Source organism: Paroedura picta, chromosome 3 (genome assembly GCF_049243985.1).
Source record: "Paroedura picta isolate Pp20150507F chromosome 3, Ppicta_v3.0, whole genome shotgun sequence".
In the NCBI taxonomy this organism is placed as follows: domain Eukaryota; kingdom Metazoa; phylum Chordata; class Lepidosauria; order Squamata; family Gekkonidae; genus Paroedura; species Paroedura picta.
In genome coordinates this window covers 121555430-121581914 of record NC_135371.1, presented here as the reverse complement: position 1 = coordinate 121581914, position 26485 = coordinate 121555430, and the positions used below count along the sequence as shown (strand labels likewise).

Genomic DNA, 26485 nt, shown 5'->3' with positions numbered 1-26485 from the left:
GGCTTCTGCCGCTGTATTCCCGAGTATCTCGGCTTTCAGTCCTAGCCCTAACGGTTCCAAATATAACATAAAAGAAGGGAAAGCAACATCTGCTAAAAGCTTTGAGACTAGACTGGGGGGGGGGGTGTCTTAGAATCACTTCCAGTGAGCCAGGTTCTCAGTCTTTGCCTTTTCACAGTCTCCCAACCTGTGTGTACAAAACAGATCCCCAAATACTTTACCTCACCTGTCCCCTGACTGCCAGTATCCCACTTCGTTCCTTCCTCTACTACTGCACCATTTAGCAGTTAGAATACAGAGCTGCTTAACTTTATTATGGGTGGGATTGTCTTATGCAAGATATTACTGCACCTGGTGATGCTGAAAGGAGCTCAAGCACAACATACATGACTTATTAGCATAAAATGTTCAATTGTTTGTGTACAATATTCCTTCTGTTCATGGGAAAAATAATTTTCATGCTTCCTGGTAAACAAATTAATAAAAATATACTTCTGGAACATACCGCTACATGGATATGAAATATGGATGAAAGATAAAATACAGGGAAATGATGCTTTTGAATATATAGGGGAAGTCGAACAGAAAAGAAAGCTAACAGAGAAATACTGGATAAGATTTGAGGTGGGTGAAGAAAATTAGAAATTGGGAAAAGATGCAAGCAAATAAAATGGGGCAGTGGACGAATATGTGACAAGATTCCAAGAAAAGGGCAACAAGGCTCAGACAACCACTACTGATGCAGTTTTAAAACAAGAGAGCATGATGGAGATATTTGCTAACATGAAACAACTTGCAGAAATTTGGCCATATTCTTCCTCTAGTTACAAAACATATGGGAAGAAAAGAAGCTCAAGAAAGATGGTGCAGTTGCAAATAAGCAATTACAATTAGGGATTGTGAAATACCAAGTTAAGAAGAATAAAAAGTTATTTTTTGTATCCCGCATTTTACTCTCTGAAGGAATTTGAAAGCAGCCCACTCTTCCTTCTACACCAAAGATACCCTGTGAGGTAGGTAAGGCTGAGAGAGTTTTGAGAGAACTGTGACTGGCCCAAGGTCTCCCAGCTGGATTCATGCAGAGGATTGGGGAATGTAACTTGGTTCTCAAGGTTAGAGGCAGCCACTCTTAAGCACCACACCAAGCTGGGTTTTAAGAGAAAACCTTTTAAATTGGGGCCCCTTTCATTCCTTGTTAGGCCCCCTTTATATTTTCATAGGCTCCAACATTCAGGAAGCCCTGCTGATTTAGGATAAATGATAATGTCATTTTAGAACTGGAACCTTCACTGCTGGTATAAGGATGCACACATTTTAAAGTCACTCAACATTCTTTTTCAGGCAATTTGAACAGAGATAGCACATTCTCAGTGCCGTGCAGAATAGAACATTAATATTCTACTTCAAGCAGGGTAAGTTATTATAATGCTTCTCTGAGTGATCACATTTTCACACAAAAATCACAGGATATCCATTCATTTATTGTCCCACCACATACGGTAACTACTGCATGTGTCTGGAATAGCCAGGAGATCTTATGACTGAAAACAAAGAACTGCCCATACGCAAAGATGTGGCTGATGTCGACCTATCCAGACCGAAGTTCTGACACCGGACATTAAAATCTGCACAAATCCTGCAATCACAAAATTTCAATCAGGGAATGAATATGGATAAAATTAGTTCCATCTGATATCCATCTGATAAACATCATTGAGAGAAACACAGGATTTGACTTGCCATGTAAAGTATGGATGGCGGTTAGTAAAATATAAAAAAGACTCTGGCAGTTGTGCAGACCTGTTGTTTAAATGGGGCAAAATACCAGGTCCCAAAAATGATTGTGGTATAGTCTGCCAAACTATTTTTCATCTGTCACAGAAATGTGAACATTGTGCTTTACAAGGAGATGTGATAGAGTCCTTTATACTCTCCCCAGCTTTGATTAAATGGATAGAAAACTTAAATATTAATATTTAGGGGGATTGCCCAATCTGTCTACCTAACCACTGTACCTCCTTGGCTACATATTTTATATTATCACTACGGGCCAAGCCCATTGCATTCAGGAATAGAATAGCTGCTAGATTGGGGTGGAAGAACTCTGTGAATGGCCTCTCCCTCCCCCCAGGACCTGCAGGCTGAAGGCCCCTGCAAAGGGAATGCTCTCATGCAGCAGGGATCTGCAGCCTCTGAACCTTGAAAGGAAGTGGGAGGAGGAGGGTTGGTCAGGGGTGGGGGATGGAAGGCGATTGGCTGGCTGCTGGACAGACAGGTAAGCCGATTGGAGGAGTGGGTGCTAAGTGCTGAGTGGCACTTAAGCCATGAGACACGCTCCTCCTCCAAGGCCTTACTAGAAATATATTATGTGGAACAGATATGCTTCCTGTGTGTAACTCTGCCTTATAATAAATATAAATTATAAATTATAATAAATACCAATGCATGACTTGAAAGACATTTAAATCATTCTGCACAAACGATGAGCCATAAAATGTGTGGCTTTTTAGAAGGCAAGCCATAAGGCAGAGCTTGTCAATCAGTCTTCCTTGGTTCTCTGATTTATAGCTGATTCCAGGGGAGAGCTTGCTGCTGTTCCTTTGACTACAGAGTCCATTTGTATATGAGTTATATATAGTTTACCCTGTGTGTATGTATCTGTATGTGTGCACAGCAAATCTGCGTCTGCGTGTATTTGTAAAAGAAATGCCCTTTGTCCTCCCAGATACCAGCCCTATTCAATGAAGCCCACCGCTTGATGGTATGCACACCTGTGAGAAAGGGAGGGAAGGCAAGCTTTTGTTTGTGATGTCAGAGGCCCTTTTGCTGATCTGAATACCTTCAACAATCCATTCACACCTTTGTCTTTCTTCCCTTATGTCTGAGTTCGCTTTTCCATGTCTTTGTTTTTACTTGTCTAGTCACATGTGTTCTGAATAGCCGCTCAAAGCCATTCAACGTTTCTGTATGTGTGCCTATGCTTATGTGTTTGAAGTGGGGGGAGTGGAGAGGAAAGAAGGTTGATAAGCTGTGACAAGTTGAACAAAACAAACTTCTGATCTTTTTTTCTTTTATTTCTTTAAAGAACGCATTATGATTTCCTCGAGACAGCACATAGTCAAGACAGGTTTTGGCTTTCAGAACTAAGAGGGCCAGACTCTTTCCCCCAAATGGCGCAATACAAGTTTAATTCCCCCAGCTTCATATGGGTACATTATGTGCCTTCAAAAAGGAGCTTCAGAATGGGAGAAATTGCTACAGGGGCCTGGAAAGCTTCCTAGAAGCTCAGAAATCATTCCTTTGCGCTGCTTAAGCTCTCGCACAAGTGAGCATGCTGTAGAAGAAAACTGGAGAAAACTAGGGACAGTATGTTTCCCTGAGGAACAGATTTCCAATATTCTCACAGCAACAGCTTTTACCTCACATCTATGCTCCCAACTTTATCCTCCATTATTCACCCATCTACTATGAATCTGCTTCAGAACAGAGATGGGGGGAAAGGGGGGAGGGGGGAGAGATCACGGATGGAAGAATGGAAGAAAAGGGATTTTTTCCTGTTGTTCCAAGAACTTAAGAATGGGATCCCATTCAAGAGATATGGACAGCTCCCATGAGGGGGAAAAACATACTATGGCCAAAGGTTCCAACATTGAATCACTCTGTGCCCAGAATAATTTCATCCCCAAAGCCTTTGAAATGTTACTCCTAAGCAGCATAGCACTTCACGCCTTTAAAGGGTGCTACACCACTCTTTCCTTTCCTCTTAAAGGAACAACATTTTGAAGGACATTAAATGTATATGCTGGGATAAACTCTAAGACATAAACAAGATCTATGGTCAGAAAATGAAACAGATGGGAGTCACTCAAAATTATGGTTCTAAAAATGACTTCTTCCTTATGAAATTCTTCTTCTCCATGGGAAACCTTTAGCATAGCTTTACACACTAATCCTGGGTAGTGCATCTCCAAGGTGCATAGTTATTACTTGTGAGTTTTTTCTGCATGGGTTGCAAGATTAACAATGAAACTCTATGCAGAGTTAATCCAGCCTACGTCCATTGAAATTAATGTGGTTGATGCAAAGCAATTCTGCACATTATTGCAGTGTAAATCATACAGATTCTGCCACATGTCTTGACAAATGTTCATACTATATGGTCTTTAACTTTTACAAGTATTTTTACATGTTTTTTTACAATTTTTACATGTATTCAAATCTGTTGAACGTAACATTTAAACCACACTTGACTTGATTTCCTCCTATATCAAATCATTGTTCAAGTATTTGTTACTGTTGGAACACAAAGTTAACATGAAGTATCTTTTAAATTTGTTTTTACTAAGGAAAAAATCAAAATAAGCATGATAAATCAAATCATATTCTATTTAGGATATAGATTTCCCCCCAGATTTTTAAAGTAATTGTTATAATGCTAATTTTTCCAGAAAGGTAAGAAAAAGGGGAGAAAGAACAGGTTACAGGTTTAACAGCAAAGGCCTGTGTTACAATTTGTACCTTTGGGAATGAATATATTAGCCATTACAAGTTAAGTAAAATCACAAATTAAAGCTGCAAGCATATGCACATTTAAATGGATATAATCCCCATTAAAATCAGGGGGACCTCAATAATTGTGCATATACGATCTGGCTATAAGAAGAAAAACAATGCCAATCACAAGAGACAGAGGACAAATCAAATGGGTATATTGTTGATTTCCTGGTAGTTGTTCCCTGGGCACACATACCTTTGCATGCCTTCCTGTGAGTGATTGGTTTGATCATGTCTCGATAGTAGCCTTCCTTGCAGTAGTGACAGTGACGCCCTGCTGTGTTGTGCCGGCAATTAAGGCAAACACCTCCACTCTTGCGACCAGATAATTTGTAGAGTTCCATGTTAAAACGACACCTCCTGGCATGCAGGTTGCAGTTGCAAGCTGAAAAGAAAGATGAAAGAAGAAACAACACTATTAGTGACTGTTGCCTTTTACAGAATATGTACTTTTACTTTTGGTCATGATTGGAACATACAGTACAGTCCTGAACTTATCCCAAACTGGAACTCATATGCTCCCTGCACAAAAGCAGAATGCTGCTCAATATTGCCCATACTAGAATAAAGTAGATATTATAGAAACATGTGTAACACAGAATATGAATTTTTTTTGGAAATACAGCCCACACAAGATAAATTTCAATCAAACTCAGTGGAAACTTCAGTTTGGTTGGATTTGGGTCCCTTCAAAAACACAAACTTTTAAACAATACCCTATATCATGTAACTGTTTTTCTTTCCCATCAGAAAGTACTGGTGATAACTATCATCCAACTCACCTGAATTTTGATTTGAACCATGCTCACTTAAATGAAAGCAAACAGCACTGCAATATTAGCATTCAAGAAATATGGACTACAATAAATAAATAAATACATGTTCATTAGGACATCCTTGCTGTGATGTAGACCACTGAAAACTTAAAAGAAAATTTGAAATATAAATATAAAAATAGATATTGACAGGGTGAGTGAGTTTGCAGAATGTGAAAAAAATGTTAAAAGGTGCTTTGTATTTATTTAAGGCATTTCCATGCCATTGGTTAACTAAGTTTGTAAGGCAGCTCACATAATATCAATTGAAATAAAATTAAATACATTCACTGGAAAATTAAAACAAAGAAAAAACTAAATGACACCAAGAGGCTAAAACAGGCTTTAAAAAGTGCAGCAGATAACCAGAGAGGTGGGAGAAAATATATTTATTTATTGCCAAAAGTGTGGGAGAACAGAAACCTGGCATCAAAAATTCAGAAGATTCCACTTGGGGGGAATCACAGAAGAGACTCCATAACAGAAAGGCTAGCTGCCGAAGAATGTACCTGTTCATTCCATTTTTTAACATCCCATCTGCTTTCCCTGATCCCCTATAAACCAACAGAATGATGAAACTGACTATAGCAGATCATTGTCAATCTTATGGTATATATAATTGCTTAGAAGAGGGTTTTCTTAAGGGATGGAAAGCCTTTTAAAAGTGTGTTGGAATATACTCTGCTCAAACAAAGTGGATTTTATAAAATAAGTAGAAGTTTCTCACATTGCAAGACACTACTGGGGAGAGGGGTTTTCTTGCATCATTTTTTCTTTTATAAATGGCTAAATTAATGTGGATGAAAAATATATAATGGGCACATCCTTCATCATGCTAAGAAAAGGAGGGAAGCATGTGTTAAAAATTGGGCCAATAAAAATATTGATATTTCTCCAGCACTGAGCTGTAGAGATGATTTGTAGGCCCCATAGTAAATGTGAGTCACTCCTCTCCCCAGCAGAGTGCAATGCACCCCTAATGCCTCACTATGCGATCCCCCACTCTATCTCCATATCAGCCCTGATGCTGCATCTTCTCTCTCATCAACTCAGTTAAACTTGCCTAAAAAGGGTGTAAGCATAGTATGCATTTACAGCTTACTAAACTGAATTAGTGCATGAAAACACATTCAACATCAAAACACTGGCAGCAAGGGAAACTGAAGTTGTGTAGTACTGTAGAGGTATAAGCATGATCCGACTAAACTCAGCCATGGTTAAGTCTCCCTCAATGGACCATTTTTTCAGTTAACTGTTAGTAACCTATGTTGGTCTCAAGAGACTGACTTCAGCTAGATTTGGGGATACAGTGTTTGGGAATAAGGAAACAAACACTTAATACAATAATGTGTGTCCCTTTAAAATGGAGCCCCTTTGGATAATTCCGTGGTGGCAAGCCGCTGTTGCCCTAGCTCACCTCACATAATTTTATTGAGTGTTTTCTTGCATAATTCCCACCTAGGGAATAAATCAAAGAAACAGAAATCTGAAATATTTTGTTTAAAAAAGCACAAAGATGTTTGTGGTTGTTTTCAAGTTCAAAATGATTCTGTGTGGCTGGAAGAAACTGCTCAAGTGATATACACAGGCCTCCATTTTTACTTTCTTCAACAGAGTATCTGCATTTCTGTGATGCAGGTCCCAGTTAACAACTGGTCACTTTTGAGACAGAAGAACGGCTAAAGCAGAGCCGTGGACTTAAGCATGGAGTGATCCGTCCCTTCTTTTCCTTCCTCCCTGACCTTAGCAATACCTCAGTATAAAAGTACCTTTTAGACAAACAGCCTTTCCCAGGGGACTTTCTCTGGTGATTATTTGGACTATTATTAGCTCCAACAAAACTCCAGATCCAGCTCAAACAAGTTTCCCTCTTCACTGATTGGCTTGTAACTTCCCCCCTTTCATTTTTGCTTTCCTTTCATCCTTGACTCCCCACCCCCTTTCCCTTGCTCTCCTTCCCTACTAGGACTACCAACCCTTAGGACATTGTACTACTCCAACTGCTTATTATAATGCATTTGGAATAGATTTTTCTGCCTACAGATGCACAGACAATTATATAGAATGGCCGAAAACTTGAGCGGGATGTATCCGCCCCCCCCATCCTGGCCTAAGGTTTGGAATGTAACAAAGCAACAGTGAAGGATTCTACTTCAGCATCATCAAAGTAATCACTGGAAATTGCTGTTGTGTGCCAGGTCTCTGGGGCTTTGTTGTGTCTGAGGCTGTGCTACCATTGTCCTATCACACATTACAACACCTTTTAACTACTTTAGATCCAGGGAGACACACATGTAGCTATTTATTCCTTGCCCTCCCCATACACCTGCTTGCAGAAACCAGTCTCTGCAAACCACACTACTTATTGGAACTGCGGTGCATGCAGGCTCTAATTTCATTAGTAGGGGGACGGATTAGAAACTTTTGTCTTCCACTCAGTCCCTGAATGCCCAGCCTTTGAATATCCTGCCACTGGACTGTGTTGGCCTCCAGCCAGCACTCATTGGCAATTATGTTTGTTAGCCTGCTGTGTTGCCCAATGGGAGAACTGGCCTTGCTAAGAAATACTCTAACCATTTCCCTCTTACAGTAACATTCAAGAAAGAAAGACTGCTAGCCAGTTTAATAAGGAAAACAACTAAGAATGAAGGCTGACTAAGGCCCAGGAGAAGCCCAGTTACATCCCATTGCTCCTGTGGAATGCATGCCATGCTCCTGGAAGGGAAGAAGAGGAGTGAGAGTGACCCTGGACCTTAACATCTGGTTTTGATGGGTCTGGCAAACATTCTGTTTGAAAGCAAACTGAGCAGTCGCTGCTGAGCAACTACACGTGCAGACAAGTTTCTGTAGGATATGTATCATTTTGTTCAAGGGCAGAATGCCCACAGAATCCTGAAACTAGGGCTGCCAATTTCCAGGTGGGGCCCGGAGATCTCATGAGGTTACAACTGATCTCTAGGTTTCAGAGTTGGTAAATGCAACCAGCTGGGTGACCTTGGGCTCGCCACAGCACTGATAAAGCTGTTCTGACACAGCAGTAATATCAGGGCTCTCTCAGCCTCACCTACCTCACAGGGCGACTGTTGTGGGGAGAGGAAATGGAAGGTGAATGTAATCTGTTTTGAGACTCCTTTGGGTAGAGAAAAGCGGCATATAAGAACCAACTCTTCTTCAAATGTACCTGAAACAAAATTCCAGATAATTGAAGCAGGTAGCTTTGGAGAATGCAAACATGCACTTGATGGGGGTAAACTGAAACTTAATCCAGACAAGATAGGTGTTCCATTCGTGATATGTAAGTATTGCACTCTTCCCTAAAACTCAGACTCACAGCTTGGATACACTGTTGAATTCCAACCTTTATTTGTTATGTTTACTGTGGAACTCAACAGTGATTCCCAGGAGGTCTCCAATACAGAAAGTTACTATTACCCAGGCTTGTTGAGCTTCAGCAATGTTGCTATCCAAGAGGTCTTCAAGTCATACTCTGATCTTGTAAGTGTAGGTGGTAGTGATGACTATTACGATTTGCCCTACATGATACCATTACAATTAATTCTCAGAATGGTGGCCAGAAAGATAATAGGACATTAATGGGACATGCTTGTTGTTGTTATGTGCGAAGTCGTGTCCGACCCATCGCGACCCCATGGACAATGATCCTCCAGGCCTTCCTGTCCTCTACCATTCCCCGGAGTCCATTTAAGTTTGCACCTACTGCTTCAGTGACTCCATCCATCCACCTCATTCTCTGTCGTCCCCTTCTTCTTTTGCCCTCGATCTCTCCCAGCATTAGGCTCTTCTCCAGGGAGTCCTTCCTTCTCATGAGGTGGCCAAAATATTTGAGTTTCATCTTCAGGATCTGGCCTTCTAAAGAGCAGTCAGGGCTGATCTCCTCTAGGACTGACTGGTTTGTTCGCCTTGCAGTCGAAGGGACTCGCAAGAGTCTTCTCCAGCACCAGAGTTCAAAAGCCTCAATTCTTTGACGCTCGGCCTTCCTTATGGTCCAACTTTCGCAGCCATACATTGCAACTGGGAAGACCATAGCCTTGACTAAACGCACTTTTGTTGGCAGGGTGATGTCTCTGCTTTTTAGGATGCTGTCTAGATTTGCCATAGCTTTCCTCCCCAGGAGCAAGCGTCTTTTAATTTCTTTGCTGCAGTCCCCATCTGCAGTGATCTTGGAGCCCAGGAAAATAAAATCTGTCACTATCTCCATTTCTTCCCCTTCTATTTGCCAGGAATTGAGAGGGCCGGATGCCATGATCTTTGTTTTCTTGATGTTGAGTTTCAAGCCAACTTTGGCACTCTCCTCCTTCACCCGCATCAACAGGCTCTTTAGTTCCTCTTCACTTTCTGCCATTAGAGTGGTATCATCTGCATATCTGAGGTTGTTGATATTTCTCCCTGCAATCTTGATCCCAATTTGTGACTCCTCTAATCCCGCATTTCTCATGATGTGCTCTGCATACAAGTTAAATAGGCAAGGCGACAGTATACAGCCTTGCCGAACTCCTTTCTCAATTTTGAACCAGTCAGTGATTCCATGTTCAGTTCTCACTGTTGCTTCTTGACCTGCATATAAATTTCTCAAGAGACAAATAAGATGCTCTGGTATTCCCATCTCTTTAAGAACTTGCCACAATTTGTTGTGCTCCACACAATCAAAGGCTTTAGCATAGTCAATGAAGCAGAAGTAGACGTTCTTCTGGTACTCCCTAGCTTTCTCCATGATCCAGCGTATGTTGGCAATTTGATCTCTAGTTCCTCTGCCTCTTCGAAATCCTGCCTGTACTTCTGGAAGTTCTCGGTCCACATATTGCTGGAGCCTAGCTTGTAGGATTTTGAGCATAACTTTGCTAGCATGAGAAATTAGTGCAATGGTGCGGTAGTTTGAACATTCTTTGGCATTGCCCTTCTTTGGGATTGGAATGTAAACTGACCTTTTCCAATCCTGTGGCCATTGTTGAGTTTTCCAAATTTGCTGGCATATTGAGTGTAGCACTTTTACTGCATCGTCCTTTAAGATTTTGAATAGTTCAACTGGAATGCTGTCACTACCACTAGCTTTATTGTTGCTCAGACTTCCTAAGGCCCATTTGACTTCACATTCCAGGATGTCTGGCTCCAGGTCAGTAACTACCCCATTGTGGTCATCAGGGATGTTAAGCTCGCTCTTGTATAGTTCTTCTGTATAATTTTGCCACCTTTGTTTGATCTCTTCTGCTTCTGTGAGGTCCCTACCATTTTGGTCCCTTATCATACCCATCTTTGCATGAAACGTTCTCTTCATATCTCCAATTTTCTTGAAAAGATCTCTGGTCCTCCCCATTCTATTGTTTTCTTCTATTTGTTTGCACTGTTCATTTAAGAAGGCATTCTTATCTCTTCTAGCTTTTCTCTGGAATTCTGCATTCAATTGGGTGTATCTTTCTCTTTCTCCCTTGCCTTTCACTTCCCTTCTCTCCTTAGCTATTTGTAAAGCTTCCTCAGACAGCCATTTTGATTTCTTGCATTTCTTTTTCTTTGGGATGGTTTTAGTTGCTACCTCTTGTACAATGTTGCGAACCTCCGTCCATAGTTCTTCAGGCACTCTGTCTATCAGATCTAATTCCTTAAATCTATTTGTCACCTCCACTGTGTATTCGTCAGGGATATGATTTAGTTCATACCTGAGTGGCCTAGTGCTTTTCCCTACTTTCTTCAATTTAAGCCTAAATTTTGCAACAAGAAGCTCATGATCTGAACCACAATCAGCTCCTGGTCTTGTTTTTATTGACTGGATAGAACTTTTCCATCTTTGGCTGCAGAGCACATAGTCAATCTGATTTCTGTGTTGACCGTCTGGTGATGTCCATGTGTAGAGTCGTCTCTTGGGTTGCTGGAAAAGAGTGTTTGCTATGACCATTGTATTCTCTTGACAAAATTCTACCAGCCTGTGCCCTGCTTCATTTTGTACTCCAAGGCCAAACTTGCCTGTTATCCCGGTTATCTTTTGGCTTCCTACTTTAGCATTCCAATCCCCCATGATGATAAGCACATCATTTTTGGGCGTTGCTTCTAGAAGGTGTTGTAGGGCTTCATAGAACTGATCAACTTCATCCTCTTCAGCAGCAGTGGTTGGGGCGTAGACCTGGATCACTGTGATGTTGAATGCTAACATGCTAACATGCTAACTATGCTAACTATGCCAATTAGATTACTTTGTTTTTGGCTGGCAGTCTATGTCCAATTTAATACTAGTTTAATTTAAATTTAAAATGCAAGATTTAATCTTTAAATCCTAAATGGCACATGGCCATAAAATCAAAAGACCTTATGTTCCCACACAAACCTACTCACACTACATGGTCTTCCCTGGAGATTTTTCTTTACCTATTCCCTGTGTGGACTATGGATGCAGTAGAGGGCTTCCTCTGAAACTCCTTCACAAGGGGTAAGTTGGCATGGCTTTCAATTGGTATCTTGGCTGCCTTGTGAATTGAATAAAATCAAAAAGTTGTGTGGGTATAGAGAGAAATTATACACACATACATACATACATACATACATACATACATACATACATACATACATACATACATACAAATTCAAATAGAAATTCAAAAGGGAGGAGGAGAGTCAGTGCAAGAAGATTGATATGAAATCGTCAGGGATGTTTTCCAGTCAAAAGTTCTTGCCACCAAAGAGGACTGCTTTTTGTCAATCACATTGTTAGCTCATTGACTGAGGGGAAGGGAGTGATTTGATTCTGTACTAGCCATGCAGAGAATCAGTCACGAGAGGGGTACATTTCTTGGAAATCAGTTTCTCCAATCCATACCTGATTCTTTGCATGGGGAGATGGAGCTCAGAGTAAGTTCTCTTTGAGTCCAATCCCTACCCTTTGCCACTGGTTGCTTCAGCTCTCTCTTCCTCTTCATCCCTGAAGCAACACTAAGAGGGAAAAGAGATGGATCCCAAGACAATGTGTCAAAAAGGGAGTTCAGACTTCCCTAGTCCTGGTTTGATTCCCACTCCTTCTCTACATGCACCCAGCTAGGTGACCATGTACCAGTCACAGTTCTCTTAGTAATGTTCTCACAGAGCAGTTCTCTAAGAGGTCTCTCAGCATCACCTACCTCACTGGGTGTTTGTTGTAGGGACAGGAAGGGAAGATGGTTATAAATTACTTTGAGACTTCTTCGGGTTGTAAAAAGGACTGGCATTATGTCCCACTCAAGGCCCTTCTCTCCCTAAACCTGCTCTCTCAAGACTCCACCCCCCAGAAGAAGAAGAAGAAGAGGAGGTGGAGGCTCAAAGTGGCTTACAGAGAGCCTTCCCTCTCCTTTCCCCACAACAGACACCCTGTGAGGTGGGTGAGGCTGAGAGAGCCCTGGTATCACTGCCCGGTCAGAACAGTTTTATCGGTGCCGTGGTGAGCCCAAGGTCACCCAGCTGGCTGCATGTGGGGGAGCGCAGAATTGAACCTGGGAAGCCAGATTAGAAGTCTGCATTCCTAACCACTACACCAAACTGGATAAACAGATCAACAGATATTTCCCATCTCGGTGGTGGCAACTCTACATTCACTCCAGTGTTTCACAGATTTAAAAAATAACATGCGTGTAACTTCTTTATTCGCATATGCCTGTGCACACCATTGTCTGTACATTGCTGATAGCTTATTTCTGTGAGCTGTAGTATGCCTTACATAATAGTAGCCTAACCAGGGTTAATGAAATGCTAAGAAAAGATATAATCTCTGACTCTCGACACAGATGCCAGGCCCAATTGAAACTGAATACATGAAACCTTTTTGCAGGGAGGTGGATGAGGAACCAACAGCAACCAGGTCTGTTGGAAATGCCTAAAGGCTTGTTAAATGTTTATTTAGAGCTCAATTGGAATCCACTTGGGAACAATTTGTCTACTGAAAAGCTCTTTGTCTGTGCAGTCACACAGTTTTATCTGAGGCAGATCTTTGTTGCAGTTTTCACTCAGCATAGAGAAAGCAGAGCTTTCTGCTCAGAACCTTTCCCATCTCCCAGTATAGAGTTATTTATATTCTATAAAATGTCTTGTCCTTACTAATCACAATTATCTTATAAAATTAAATCTCATTTCTAGGACTGCCAGATGAATCTCTTCTAAAATCTTTTTATTTCATATTGAGCAACATATTATTTTGTAGGCTTGTCAAAGCACAAAGTGAGTCACTCATCACCTTAGAACTATTTTTGGATGATGCGTATCTACCTACTCTTTAAAAAATATAGACTGCATTTTAAGGGCTTTTCCCCCTTCATTTTTAGGATCTATTTGAACAGCAACATAAGCATGGATAAAACACTGTCACATATGAAATACGTGGATTCCATATTACATGAGAATGATATATCATACTAATTCATATTAAAATTTCAGAGGCTCATTTTCATGTCTGACCTTTGACCAACTCATCAGTCAAATACTGATTGCATTTTGTTTTATAACAGCATATAAAGTGGATCTGTAACACCAACAAGGAGCAATACAAAAGGATAGTTTTCAAGAACAGTGTTCTTTACCACTTCCAGACCTGGAACCACACCTCTAGTCCAAATGCAGCTTGGAACATGCTAACCTCAGTCATGTGATTCACAGCCACATGACAGGAAGGAAGAAATCTTAGCTATGATCTCATCAGTGTAAGGCCAAGATAGTCAGCAACTGACCAACACAGACAGGAAAAGCCAGCAGGCTGAGCACTATAGTGAGAAGCAAACAATAGTTAGGGTCATGGAGGCAACCTCTATACAGCCAAATGACCTTGCATTGCTTCTTTCTTTTCTGAGTGGGAAGTATTAATGCATATTAACTATCATGCACACATATGTAAATGCATGAGTGTGAACATTAAGGGTGTGTTTCACTGGTGGGAAACCAAGCGGAGCAGGGGCTCAGGCGGCGACGTCCCTCTGCAAAAGACTACCCCCCCAGGCTCTTTATACAAAGAGAGTGAGAGAATCCCAGCTCATGGGTTGACTCCCCCCTCCCCTGAAGTTTCACTGAACATTATGTCCGAGCATATGGAAGATCCTCCTCCTCACAGCCAATGCAAAGATCCACTAAGGTGTCAAGGAGCATTTCACTAGATCTGGCCCCCAACAGGCCCTGTGTTGGATGAAATGCAGCTTCTCTCAGTACGAAACCATAATCCTTACTCTTCTCTACCAAGAGAACACAAGGTTTAGAAACACTCCTAACATTTTAAACCCAAGTTTCACTGAAAAGGTTGTCAAGAACTAAAGTAATTCAACACCCTGCAGAAAAGAGAGGCTGTTCAAGCTGGATGCTGTTGCTGCCGCCACCAGTGAACAGTTATAACAGTGGTGGTAGAAAGTACTATCAAGTCACTGCCACTTTATGGTGACCCTGTATGGTTTTCAAGGCAAGAGACACACAAAGGTGATTTGTCACGGCTTGCCTTTTCAGTTACAACATTAACAGCAAGTAAACTAGTTGATGTTTTATTTGACACCTTTTTGCAATTTTATGTTGTACCATGATTGGTACAGATGAAAGGAAAATAAAGGACTGATATTTCCCCTTCCCCAGAAAGCATGGGCCACATCATTAAATAATTTGAAGATGTGCCTTTGCATAAAACTACATAAGGACTTTCCTGGCAAATAGATGGGGAAGAAATGGAGGTAGTGAGAGATTTTATTTTCCTGGGCTCCAAGATCACTGCCGATGGGGACTGCAGCAAAGAAATAAAAAGACGCTTGCTCCTGGGAAGGAAAGCTATGGCAAATCTAGACAGCATCCTAAAAAGCAGAGACATCACCCTGCCAAAGAAAGTGCATCTAGTCAAGGCTACTGTCTTCCCAGTTGCAATGTATGGCTGTGAAAGTTGGACCATAAGGAAGGCCAAGAATTGAGGATGGAGAAGATTCTTGCGAGTCCCTTGGACTGCAAGGCGAACAAACCGGTCAGTCCTAGAGGAGATCAGCCCTGCCTGCTCCTTAGAAGGCCAGATCCTGAAGATGAAACTCAAATACTTTGGCCACCTCATGAGAAGGAAGGACTCCCTGGAGAAGAGCCTAATGCTGGGAGCAATTGAGGGCAAAAGAAGAAGGGGACGACAGAGAATGAGGAGGCTGGATGGAGTCACTGAAGCAGTAGGTGCAAACTTAAATGGACTCTGGGGAATGGTAGAGGACAGGAAGGCCTGGAGGATCATTGTCCATGGGGTCGCAATGGGTCGGACATGACTTCACACCTAAAAACAACGACAACGTAAGGACTTATGCTATATATTGCATACATATTTAGATGGGTTGCTGTGTTGGTCTGAAGCTGCAGAAAAAAGTTTGAGTCCTGTGGCACTCTTCTGGGTATAAACAAATATAAAGTGTGTGTGCATATACTGAAATACACAGGGCCTTTCCACACTAGGACCAATGTTGCCAATTGGTTTCACAAAGCGGAAATACTATTTTAAATAGTGGAATCTCGGCGTTCCACATACCTGCATTTGTAGGGGAATCCAGTAGAGTTTCATTCGTTCCCCACAGGTTTCCGGTCTCACAAAAATCGCTAGAAAGGAAGCGATTTTTTCTGTGCTTGTTCCCGCCCCTGGCCGTCAATCAAACGAACAGCCAATGGGCGGTTGTTATCATGCTCCGGAGAAGCCCCTTTCCCTTTAAGCACAGGTTTTAAAACACACACACACACGAATATGCCTTGATTCTTCCTAACGTAGAGACCCATCTAGCTGGTGTGTGAGCTGGCAAGTCATCGTTACCATGCTCCCCCAAGTGAAAAAAAAATCCCCCTCCCACGGGTGTGATTTTCGGCCGAAAATAAAGGGAACTTGCAAACAAGGGGCTGTGTTGTGCTTGGGGACTTAGGGGGGCTTTAAAGCACTTATGTGGAGGGACTGTAGTCCGAGAAGCCTCGCTGGGTGAATGAAGCCTCGCTGGTTCGTTGCTTTGCCAGCTCGCTCCGAGAGGGAAAAAATGGCGATCGCTTTACCGGAAGTTCGGAGGAGAGAGCCAGGGGGAGGGACTTTGTTGCAGCCGCTACATTGAGAATGCACAGGTCTTTTTCGCAAGTGTTGCAGGTTGTTGGCAGGAGTGTAGCGATTTTCTGAGGGTGAATCCACTTTTGTGGATCCACCGGAAATCGCTACAACGAAGCGATTTTAGTGATGCAGAACTGTTGCAGATTGTGTGCGACGTCATGCGGAATGGCAAATTAGTAGCATTTACCATTTGTAAGCCTTCTGCTACTTTGAACTCGTGCGGAATGGCCCACAGATTTGTTATTTTGCCTTAACAAACTAGCTTACTTTTATACCCACAATCAGGATAGCTGGAGTGGTCAAGGGTGGGTTGTTTCTAAGCTCTCATCAATGCTTCCAGGAAAGGAACGATCCTAATCCATACTTGTGGCTGTAAGCACCTTCTTAGGAAGCATAGTTATTACACACCAATTAGCATGGAATACACTCATGAGATCTCACATATGTAGCATGAATTTCAGATCCCCTGAAATGCAGAAATCACCTTGAAGCAGAGAGGTTAAGTATCCTAGTGACTGACCATACGGCTGCTTCCAAGAAGAGGAAATGAAAGTGGTTGACTTCATCTGACTTATATTATTTTAGCATTGTTAGATAAGCCCTGCCATCTGTGTGGGAAAATGCCCCTCCTGTCAGCTCAAAGACAGCAACTAGGACACCACGACTGACTTATTTCCACGCAGCCCTCTTAGTAAAACCCCATAATTTCCCCCTGCTTGGTCTCCTGCGTTGTGCCAGAGAAAGAGAACACAGAGTGGGCTCCTTGGGAGCGCTTGCTGGGTCCCCCTTCCTGTGCCAATGAATTACAAACGTCAGCTCAGCTGCGTGATGTGCCAGACATGCTAACAGAGGGTTGACAGATTGCAGCTCTTGGGAAGCACTGGTTTTTCCTCACAGGCAGAGCTGACTCCAGAAACAGTTGGCAGGTTAAGCTGCTTGTTTCTGCCCAACAGAGCAAAACCAAGTGTTTTGCTGCCATAGTACAGCTTGGCCAAAGAGACTTCATCTCTGGTTTCCAAGGCGGAGCTTGGGAGTGGGGGGTAGGAGATGATTTGTTTGCTTGGGATAAGGATCATTCAGGGGCTGATTCACCTGCTGTGAGAGTGTGTGCATGGGGCAAGAGGCTCAGGAGCCAGGGAGAATACTGAACAATAGGAACCTTTATATGGGTTTCATGCTTCCCCACAGACATCCACTGTGCTTGATTATCAGAGAAGAAGGGCCAGCCCTTTACTATGCTAGGATAAGTCCTCTAAGCTTAACTTTTGTGGCTTTCTACAGACCATTCTCAAAAGCCCCCCCCCCCCACATACACACACACCTCATGCTTGGTGTCACTTTATATTTCAACCATATATGGAGCTCTCTCAATAGCAAGGTTAAAAAAACAACCCAACCACCTTTCTGTATTCTGGTTGCTATGATTCCCTGTCAGATAAAATTTTAAAACTAGCTTCTGGAATCTTCTTAGTGAGTAGAAAAAACAAGCTCTTTATTTATAAAATTTACCATTCAGGTTTGAAAACTTCCAAAGTGAAACTCATACCACTGCTTCATGGACATTTCTTAAAATATGTGTTCATCTGAATATGAACTGTAATTAGTGCAATTCATCCAAAACTAGACCTGGTAGTTTTTCTGGAATCATTAGATGCCACTCATTGTAATGCTGTGAGGCTGACTGGTTGTTGTTCTCTGATGCCAGTAGATTCTAGCTAAGCAGGGCTAGAATATTTAAGCTGTACTGATCAAACCATCAATGATTAGAAGGAAAAATGATCAACCTAAACTACAAATCCAATAAAACAAATAAAAGGTAAGGAGTTTTCTGAATCTGCACTTGCTGTCAATCAATACATCAAACTGACAGGCCACATATTTTCCCCTGTGAATTTACTTACAAGGGCAGAGTCTGCTCTTACTTTGTTTATTCCATTGTCAATCGAATTCAGATTGATTTGAACTTGAGTTTTCCTCTCCCCCCCCCCCTGGCTCCCCATTGAAACAGGAAAGTGTTCTGCACGTGGTTAGAGTAGTTCAGAAGGGGGGGAGCCAAGCCTCTTTCTTTCTTTTCTTGAGGGGGTGGGGGGGAGAGGATCGAAGAAGGGAGAGGAGGGAGAAAAAATCCCAGACTGACAGAAGTTGAGAGAAATTAGGGGCATCTCCTTTAAGGCAAGCATGTCACATGATCAACTTTGGCCAATCACATGATCAACTTTGGCCAACCATGAAGCAAAGCCCAGATTCAAAACAGCCTGCTTTCTCAATCCGAATCTTAAAATATTGAGCATTAAAAGCACTCTAAAATATTGCACAATTAAGGTATGGTCACTCCGGATCAATCCTTCTTGTTGCAGAAGGAACATTTAAATTGCCCAAAATCAAAACGGAAATTGCATTCTGTGTAGACGGCAGGGACTGAATCAACCTGGGATTGGAATAAAAGCTCTGTGCAGTTTACACCTAGGTTAGGAGGTGAAATTGCAAGAGTATGTTGGCCCAGTACATGTAGCCTAATTCAAGACAGTAATGGAGAATTTGTCTATGCTTTAACAATTGCTTGTATCTCCTTATGCAGGCCCATCTCCCACCTTGGATATTATAGGTTTAATCCACTTTAAATAATCCACCTCCATCAGCCTATAGTAGACTGATTTATAGATTTCTACACCTTGAAGTTATGAAGATTATCTAGTCCATGTATGGAGGCATGATTTTGTGTGAAAAAGATGTTGCAGGTGTCCGCATTGATTTTTCTTTTAAAAATCTGAAACTAAAAGTCATTTATTACCTTTTATTAAGACCAATCAAAACAATCTTTCAAAGCACTACAAAAAAGATTAAAAATCAATCTCTAATTAATAGGCTAGGTAAATAGAAATAGTTTGCCCTGATACCTAAAATGTAGTGGAATAGGTACCAGGTGAGCCTCAAGAAGGATAGGCAAGATACAACTACTGAAGAAATCCTAATTCTGGTTACCACCTACATTTCCGATAAAGGTTAAGAGAGAATGTCCCAAATGGTAAGCTGGACAATAAAGGTAAAAGGTAAAGGTAAAGGTATCCCCTGTGCAAGCACCGAGTCATATCTGACCCTTGGAGTGACGCCCTCTAGCGTTTTCATGGCAGACTCAATACGGAGTGGTTTGCCAGTGCCTTCCCCAGTCATTACCGTTTATCCCCCAGCAAGCTGGGTACTAATTTTACCAACCTCGGAAGGATGGAAGGCTGAGTCAACCTTGAGCCGGCTGCTGAGATTGAACTCCCAGCCTCATGGGCAGAGCTTTCAGACTGTATGTCTGCTGCCTTACTACTCTGCACCACAAGAGGTTCATTGGACAATAAAGGACAGGGTAATAAATGATTCTGTGGTCTCTTCAAGGGTGAGATTGTCTTGTCCCAAATAACTCCTGGAGCTCATGCAGATCCACAAAGTCCACATCTCACATATTTGAAGACTCACATTTTTTATGAAGTATGTAAAAGTTCAAACAATGATTGTCACATGGTTAACATGTAATTTTCACTGGAATTGTCCCTTGTTTCACTTGACGTTTATTCCTTACATGATCAGATCTCCTTTAAAAATGTATCAGATATGAAGCTGTATTGGCATAATTCCCATGTGAAGTGCTCATCATAGACTAGTTCTAAAAATTAATGAATCGCACAATCAAATGCATCTCATCCACTTTGTATTGTGGATTGCCAGCTCATATCTTCTCTATTTGGAGAAGTGGGCCATCACTGTCACCGTGTTCCTTGCACCGCCACCTCGTAATGGCCACCGTGGCCTCTTCACCTGCCTGCATGACCTCCTTATCTGCGGCACCTTTTGCTGGCGCAGGCTCCCTTGCACTGCTGGCAGCTTCTTCAGTGGTAGTCTCTTGCCAGCTCTGCCACTGCCACATTTTCTGGGGCTGCTCTTTCCTGCTGCCACTGCTGCCTTCTTGCCACGGCTGGTGGCTCCTGTGAAGGCAGCCCATGTAGGGACTGGCCCAATCAGGGTGTGGCCGGATTTGAGCTCAGACACTGTCCGGGGGCCGGACATGCTCCACTCCCCAGGCAGTTTTACAAATATATATAGGAGAACAATGGATATATATATATATATATATATATATATATATATATATATATATACACTTTTAAATATATATAATCCTTTTTCATTGTATATAGAAGACAGGATCACTGAAGAGGGGTCATGTTGTTATAAGTTGTTATAAGTTTGTATAGGACCCAGAAAATTCATATTGAGAGTCAAAGGCAACAAGGTTAAAGAAACACCTACGTGGGCTTTGGCTTCCCCGCACAAGTAAAAAAAAATCAAGAAAGAGAACTGGAAGTGTTCCAGTTTGAACAAACAAAATATATGAAGTTATTTCACAAACATTAATACATTTCTGAAAGAAGAGAGTAACAAGTGTCTATCCTATTCAGCTAGGTTCAGATTCCTTACTTGGTCATGAAGTTCACTGAGTAACCTTGAGACATTCTGTCTTCTACCCTCTCCTGCCTATATAACCTAACTCATAGGGTTGTTGCGAGGAATGTACTTCACTCTGAGCTGCTTGGAGGATAACAGTGTGATAATTTTATAATTATCTATGAGTTCCCCCTTTGCACAGTTGGTTTGTTTCCTGTGCTGAACATTCATGAAATCCTTTACAAATAGGAATAGGATACGCCCAACCTGTTTTCACATGTAATAGAAAAATGGTCTTGATGACACCTTTGAAAACACACACACACACACACACACACACACACACAGAAGAGTGGTTTAAGGATTTGCGGGGCCTGTAGCATGAGAACAAGTTTAAAGATTCATGGGGCAGAGTACAATTGTGGTGGGAGCAGCCAGACTGGGGGCAGAGGAGCCCCCCATAGTGGAAAGGGTTTTCACTCTGAGTATCCTTAAAGAGGGAAAGGGGAGAAGGAGAGAGGCTATGACCCTGATCCATGTGGGGAAAGGCACCACATGGGGCCCCTGGGAGTGTGGGGCCCATAGCATGTGCTACATGGATAAACCAGCCCTGCACACACACGAACAAACAATTTGGGAAGTCAATACAGCACAGGAAGCAAAACAAATGCTCTGAATATGGAATATAACTGCTAGGACAAGAAATAGTGGCTATTTGCATTGTTGTCTCTGTATTTGCATGGATACAAACAGAGCTGAAAGTGTAGCAGATTATAAGGTAACTGTGGGACTCCAAGTTCACCGTATCCTCAGTCCAGTACTAAACTTATGATGTGTTACTAGCATATAGAATGAAAACTATAGCCAGAGATCAATCAGCAAATTATCCACAAGATACAGGACAAGGTCCTCCCTTAAAATAGCACCACAGAAAGTCAAGATGGATGGATACTGGGAGAAAGTTAATGTTACCAGCCTCCATTGTGGAATACAGGTTGTACATTCAGCAAGCACCCCCCTTCTCTTCTCTTCCCTTCTCTTTCTTTCCTTTTGTTTGATTTCTTTAAAAAAGAAAAGAAAAGAAAAGGTATCAGCCTTGGATCCAGCTTGTCAAGCTGAGGCTTTGCTTTCAAAACACTAAACAGGTGTGAAGAGCTTCTTTGGATTTTGTTTGCTCAGATATTCTAGTGCCCCTTGAGGACTGTTGACAGAGTGCTCCTTTGTGAACAGGGGGTTGGCTGACCCTTCAGCAAACACAGCCTGTTTATGCCCATGGGCTTTATCAGGAAAGATCTGAGAGAGAAGGGGACTCAATGGGTTGTTTGACTGACACCTTGGTCAGACATATCACCTTGCCTAAGGCAAAAAAAGCATTGTAAGGAGGTGTCAGGGCAAGTCCTGGGTCAGGGCAAACACCTTGCAGCTGTTTGGATGTTTCACTCTAGCCACCTGAGCCAGCAATGTCTTCAGCAAAAGTGACTGCCACCTGGCCTATGCTGAACCAGTATAGTACTGGGGGTTTGATTTGACAATCTTGTAATACCTGACAATCTTCATGGGTGTAACTCAGTTACAGGCTATAGGTAACTTACATTTTAGTGCATTTTAATAAACCAACAGACAATAATGAGCAGTTGCCATGATTTGCCTTTGGGCAGAAGTGGCATTCCCAGAGTCCTCACCAGAAACAATACAAAAAAAAATGCTTCCTGTTAGCTAGTGCTCATGCTGAATTTTTTCGGTGATAACCTGGTCAGGTACTGTTAAGAAAATTTCAAGGTCCAATCTCTCAGTCAAAAGTTTTGATATGGAAGGGTTTTGAAGTTGTTCAAAGTACTTTTATTAGGAGAAATTTGGGACTACCTAAAAACATGTGAGTTGCCTTTTTTAGAATTGAGGTTGATCTTCCATCTATAGCGAGGGTTGTCAACCCCCGGGCTGCCGGCAGCCGTGCCTGCCTCTCCCCCTCCCCGCAGCAAGAAGCTCACCAGGCCATGAGTGATGCGGCTGCCGAAGCGGCCGTCGAAGCACACACTTCGCTCGCAGCCCGGCTAGCTTCTCGCTGCGAGAGGGGGGGAAGAGGCAGGCTCGTCCGCTGGCATGCCAGCGGACGCAAACGCGCATGCACGGAGCTGCCACGTACATGTGTTTGAGCCCCCTGTAGGCGTAAATGTGCATACACAGCAACTCTGCACATGCGCGTTAGCTCCCCCTGCTGGCGCAAATGCACACACACGGAAACTGTGCATGCGCATTTGCATGCAGCTACAGCGTGTGCGAGGCGCCCGGGCCGCCGGCTCTCCCCCACTCCCGGAGGCGGTCCTCAACTGTAAAAAGGTTGGGGACCGCTGATCTATAGCCTCCAGAGTTCATTTGAAAATCCTGACATTTTAAGACTTGTTAACAAATCTGATACCCACTAAGACAAATTCTGCCTTCAGTTTTATCTACTGTAGATAGATAGATAAGAATTATGGGTCTACTATGTTTTTCTCTGTCTTGCATTTATATGGATTATCCTCCACCAATTAGATTAAAACCTGGGACTTTTGTAAAATCCATGGAAAAGATACCATACAAGATAGGGATCTGATCCGGAACTCCAACACTATTTCCACATGAGGAATATGTTCTTGGACAGCTTCTGAATGTTGGCAGCTTTTAGAACCCCTCCATATGATGTCCAGTACACGGGTCAAGATTTGGCCATTTTAAAATCGTGATGCAATAAATCCAGGAAAGTTGATTTACCACCCTCCATTGCGTGTCCCATTGGTGAGCAACCAGTGGTGAGACTATATGGAGGGGGAAAATGCACACTAATCTCTTTAGCATTGTCCTGCCCTTGCACCCACCCTCCCCTCTCCATTTTCTGCTCTCAGGATTTTTTTTTTAATGGTGCCATATGTGAAGCAATGAATACACGCCTCTGCGTATAGGAGAAATGGCAGGGCACGGGCTTCTGTTGGGAGTGTGCTGCATCAATCTGTTTTGTTTTTTAAAAACATGAGCAGGTAGGGAGAGGAATTTAATGTGGGAGACCTCTCACCCCTCACCCAGTGTCTGCATTCTGAATTCTTTTGTTTATACTATTCTCTCTGTGGCAATGCATAGACATTGCAATGCATACAAATTACCACGCATAAGTTTCAGAGGGCTTTAAAAAAAAACTTTTCACACACACACACACACACACACACACACACACACACACACACACTGCAGCTGAGCAGCAGAGGCCCGGCTGCCTTCTCTGGGCACTTTGGTTATCACCTTGGCAGCCTGCTGATAGGTCATGCTTGATCAAGCCAGGTGAGCTGTGGATGCCAAGGATAGCTGCCCCTTTTGTGCCAGCAGTGGACCTTTGTAGGGCTCTGCCAAGGCTGGTGCTCAGGCCACCCTTCTTGCCTTGCTCTACTGCCCAAGACCCTGAACAATCAACCAGCCAAGCAGGCCCCCTTGCCCCCTGCAGAGTGGAGAGATACCCACCGTAGGCAGAGGACTGAGATGGTCAGCCAATGGTTCCAGATGGTGTCTGCAACTTCTTGAGGGCGGGGGAATGCAGGTGACTGTCCAGTGGGTTGCAACATGGGGGGGGGGTTAGGGGGTTGGCATGGGGGGAGGGGACACAGATGGTGTCAAATCCTCTTCCCATGGTCACCATGGCCCTACTCTATAACCCCCCCCACACACACACACACATACAGTGGGGAGCATGCTGAAAGATCTGTGCAATCTGCAAAGGAGCAGTGAGACATGCTGAGTTAGGAAAGCCCCTTGCGGCTCCTCTAGTCATTTGGCCCCCACAAACGGCAAAGAAACTCAGCCAGCTGGGACACATTTGCTACAGAGCCAAGCTACACATGAAACATGGAGTCAACCTTCCAGGGTCATTCCCAACTAATTTTCGTGTTTGGGGAAACTTTCGAGATCCACAAAACTCTGCTGAAAGGGGATTGACTGCCTCCAGTGATTGACAGGTCGAGGAGCAGTAAGTAAAGAGTACGTTGTTTTCTCTCTTCTGCCTTCCCTCCTCCCCCCCCCCCCCACTAGTGAGGAGGGGAAAAGGCATAACACGTCAGCAGAAAAAAGCCAGAAGGCTTTACGATACGGAGGGGCAAAAATGCACAATTTGCAAAAATGCACAATTGCAGGCAGGAGACATCATGCTTTATCCCTACATGCGGAAATGTTTGTCCCTACATGCAGAAATGGTCCAAATACTCCAGGTGGTAATTGAGGTGTAAATATGCTAGATCCTTCTCAGGCTATTTAAACAATCTGACCAATGCCAATCTAAGAAGAGTCCTTACTAGTGTAAAGTTCTAAACCTTTCCTTCAGCATATTTGTACAGCAGGCTGAATCAGGTCACGCTGGATTGTTGGCTCTACCCTCGTGGGCTTAACCAAATAGAAGATCTCATTCCTTATGTCCTGTATTGCCCCTTATATGATGTTATCCTAATTAAGCTTAATACAGTTTTGAACACTGTCTGTGACTCTGATGAAGATAAAATAATATTCCTTTTGGCAGATATATTCCCTCTTGTCACCTTAATGGTTGCTAAGTTCATTTCCTCATCTATAATTATTAGGAAAAGGTTTGTTTCTAGTATGGCTGAAAAATCCCCATTGTAGCGTCTGCATAATTTTTCTTTTCTTTTTTAAAATTTATTTTACCTTGTGATAATAACCTTTTAGCTAACTTTTTCATAACTTTTAACTGATTTATTTTCAGTTTGCATTGTGGACAAAGTGAGACTGTGGTTATTTGTTATCTAGTGTGGTGAGTGCTTTATGCTTTTGTTTGATTAGTTGTTCTGGCTTTGGTTTCAACAATTAACTATTGATTGATTGCATGCAATAATTCAATCTAAATGTCCCTAATGCTTGTCCCAGAGAGGCAAGAGCTTTTTTTACTTAGGAAAGGCCACAACTGGCACACCACATAAGGCTGGTGAAAGAAGCTCCTGATAACACAAGTTCTGGGTCTGCCTGAATTTATCCCTGCCCTCAGCTGTAAGCTTGCTAATTTAGGAAGTGTAACCACATTATTTACTTATTGTTTATTAAAGCATTTGCAGCTTTCCTTTTGGCTCAAGGTGGCTTGAAAACCATGTAGAACAGGAGACACCTCAATGCCCCTCCATCCAATAGTAGTCTGCCTTGTTGTGATTATGCTGCAGTGGATTAACCATCATTGTTATATTTCAGAGACCATATGATGATAAAGGGGAGATGCAATTGTGTTCATGTTGTAAGGTCACCTTAGCCACCATTGTAGAACTAACCATGGTAAGCAGTAAATAATAGCATTCCCACCTCCTTTTATATGTCTGGATTCATCTATCGGATGTGTGCTCACTGATTTCAGGGATCTGTACATCTATGCATCTATAATGCAAATGCCCTTGCCATGGGTTTCTTAGCTTCTCCTCTCTACTACAATCACAACAGAATGAGGTAATCCATAAGAGATATGCTTAATATGTTTTCATGCAGGGATAGAGAGCCAGCTTCGTGTAGTGGTTAAGAGTGGCAGCCTCTAATCTGGAGAACTGGGTTTGATTCCCCACTCCTCCACATGCAGCCAACTGGGTGACCTGAAGCTAGTCACAGTGTGAGAGCTGTTCAC

The 26485-nt window shown here is 42.6% G+C and overlaps 1 protein-coding gene across 6 annotated transcripts in view; it reads right to left on the bottom strand.

Annotated features, from left to right (window-relative positions):
• NTN1 (netrin 1) overlaps positions 1 to 26485 on the bottom strand; it is a 183406-nt gene that overhangs the window by 71129 nt on the left and 85792 nt on the right. For all 6 annotated transcript variants that reach the window (XM_077327511.1, XM_077327512.1, XM_077327510.1 and 3 more), the window contains exon 3: positions 4751 to 4939. In XM_077327511.1, coding sequence (XP_077183626.1) covers positions 4751 to 4939 — 189 coding nt within the window. The remainder of the gene's footprint in view (positions 1 to 4750; positions 4940 to 26485) is intronic.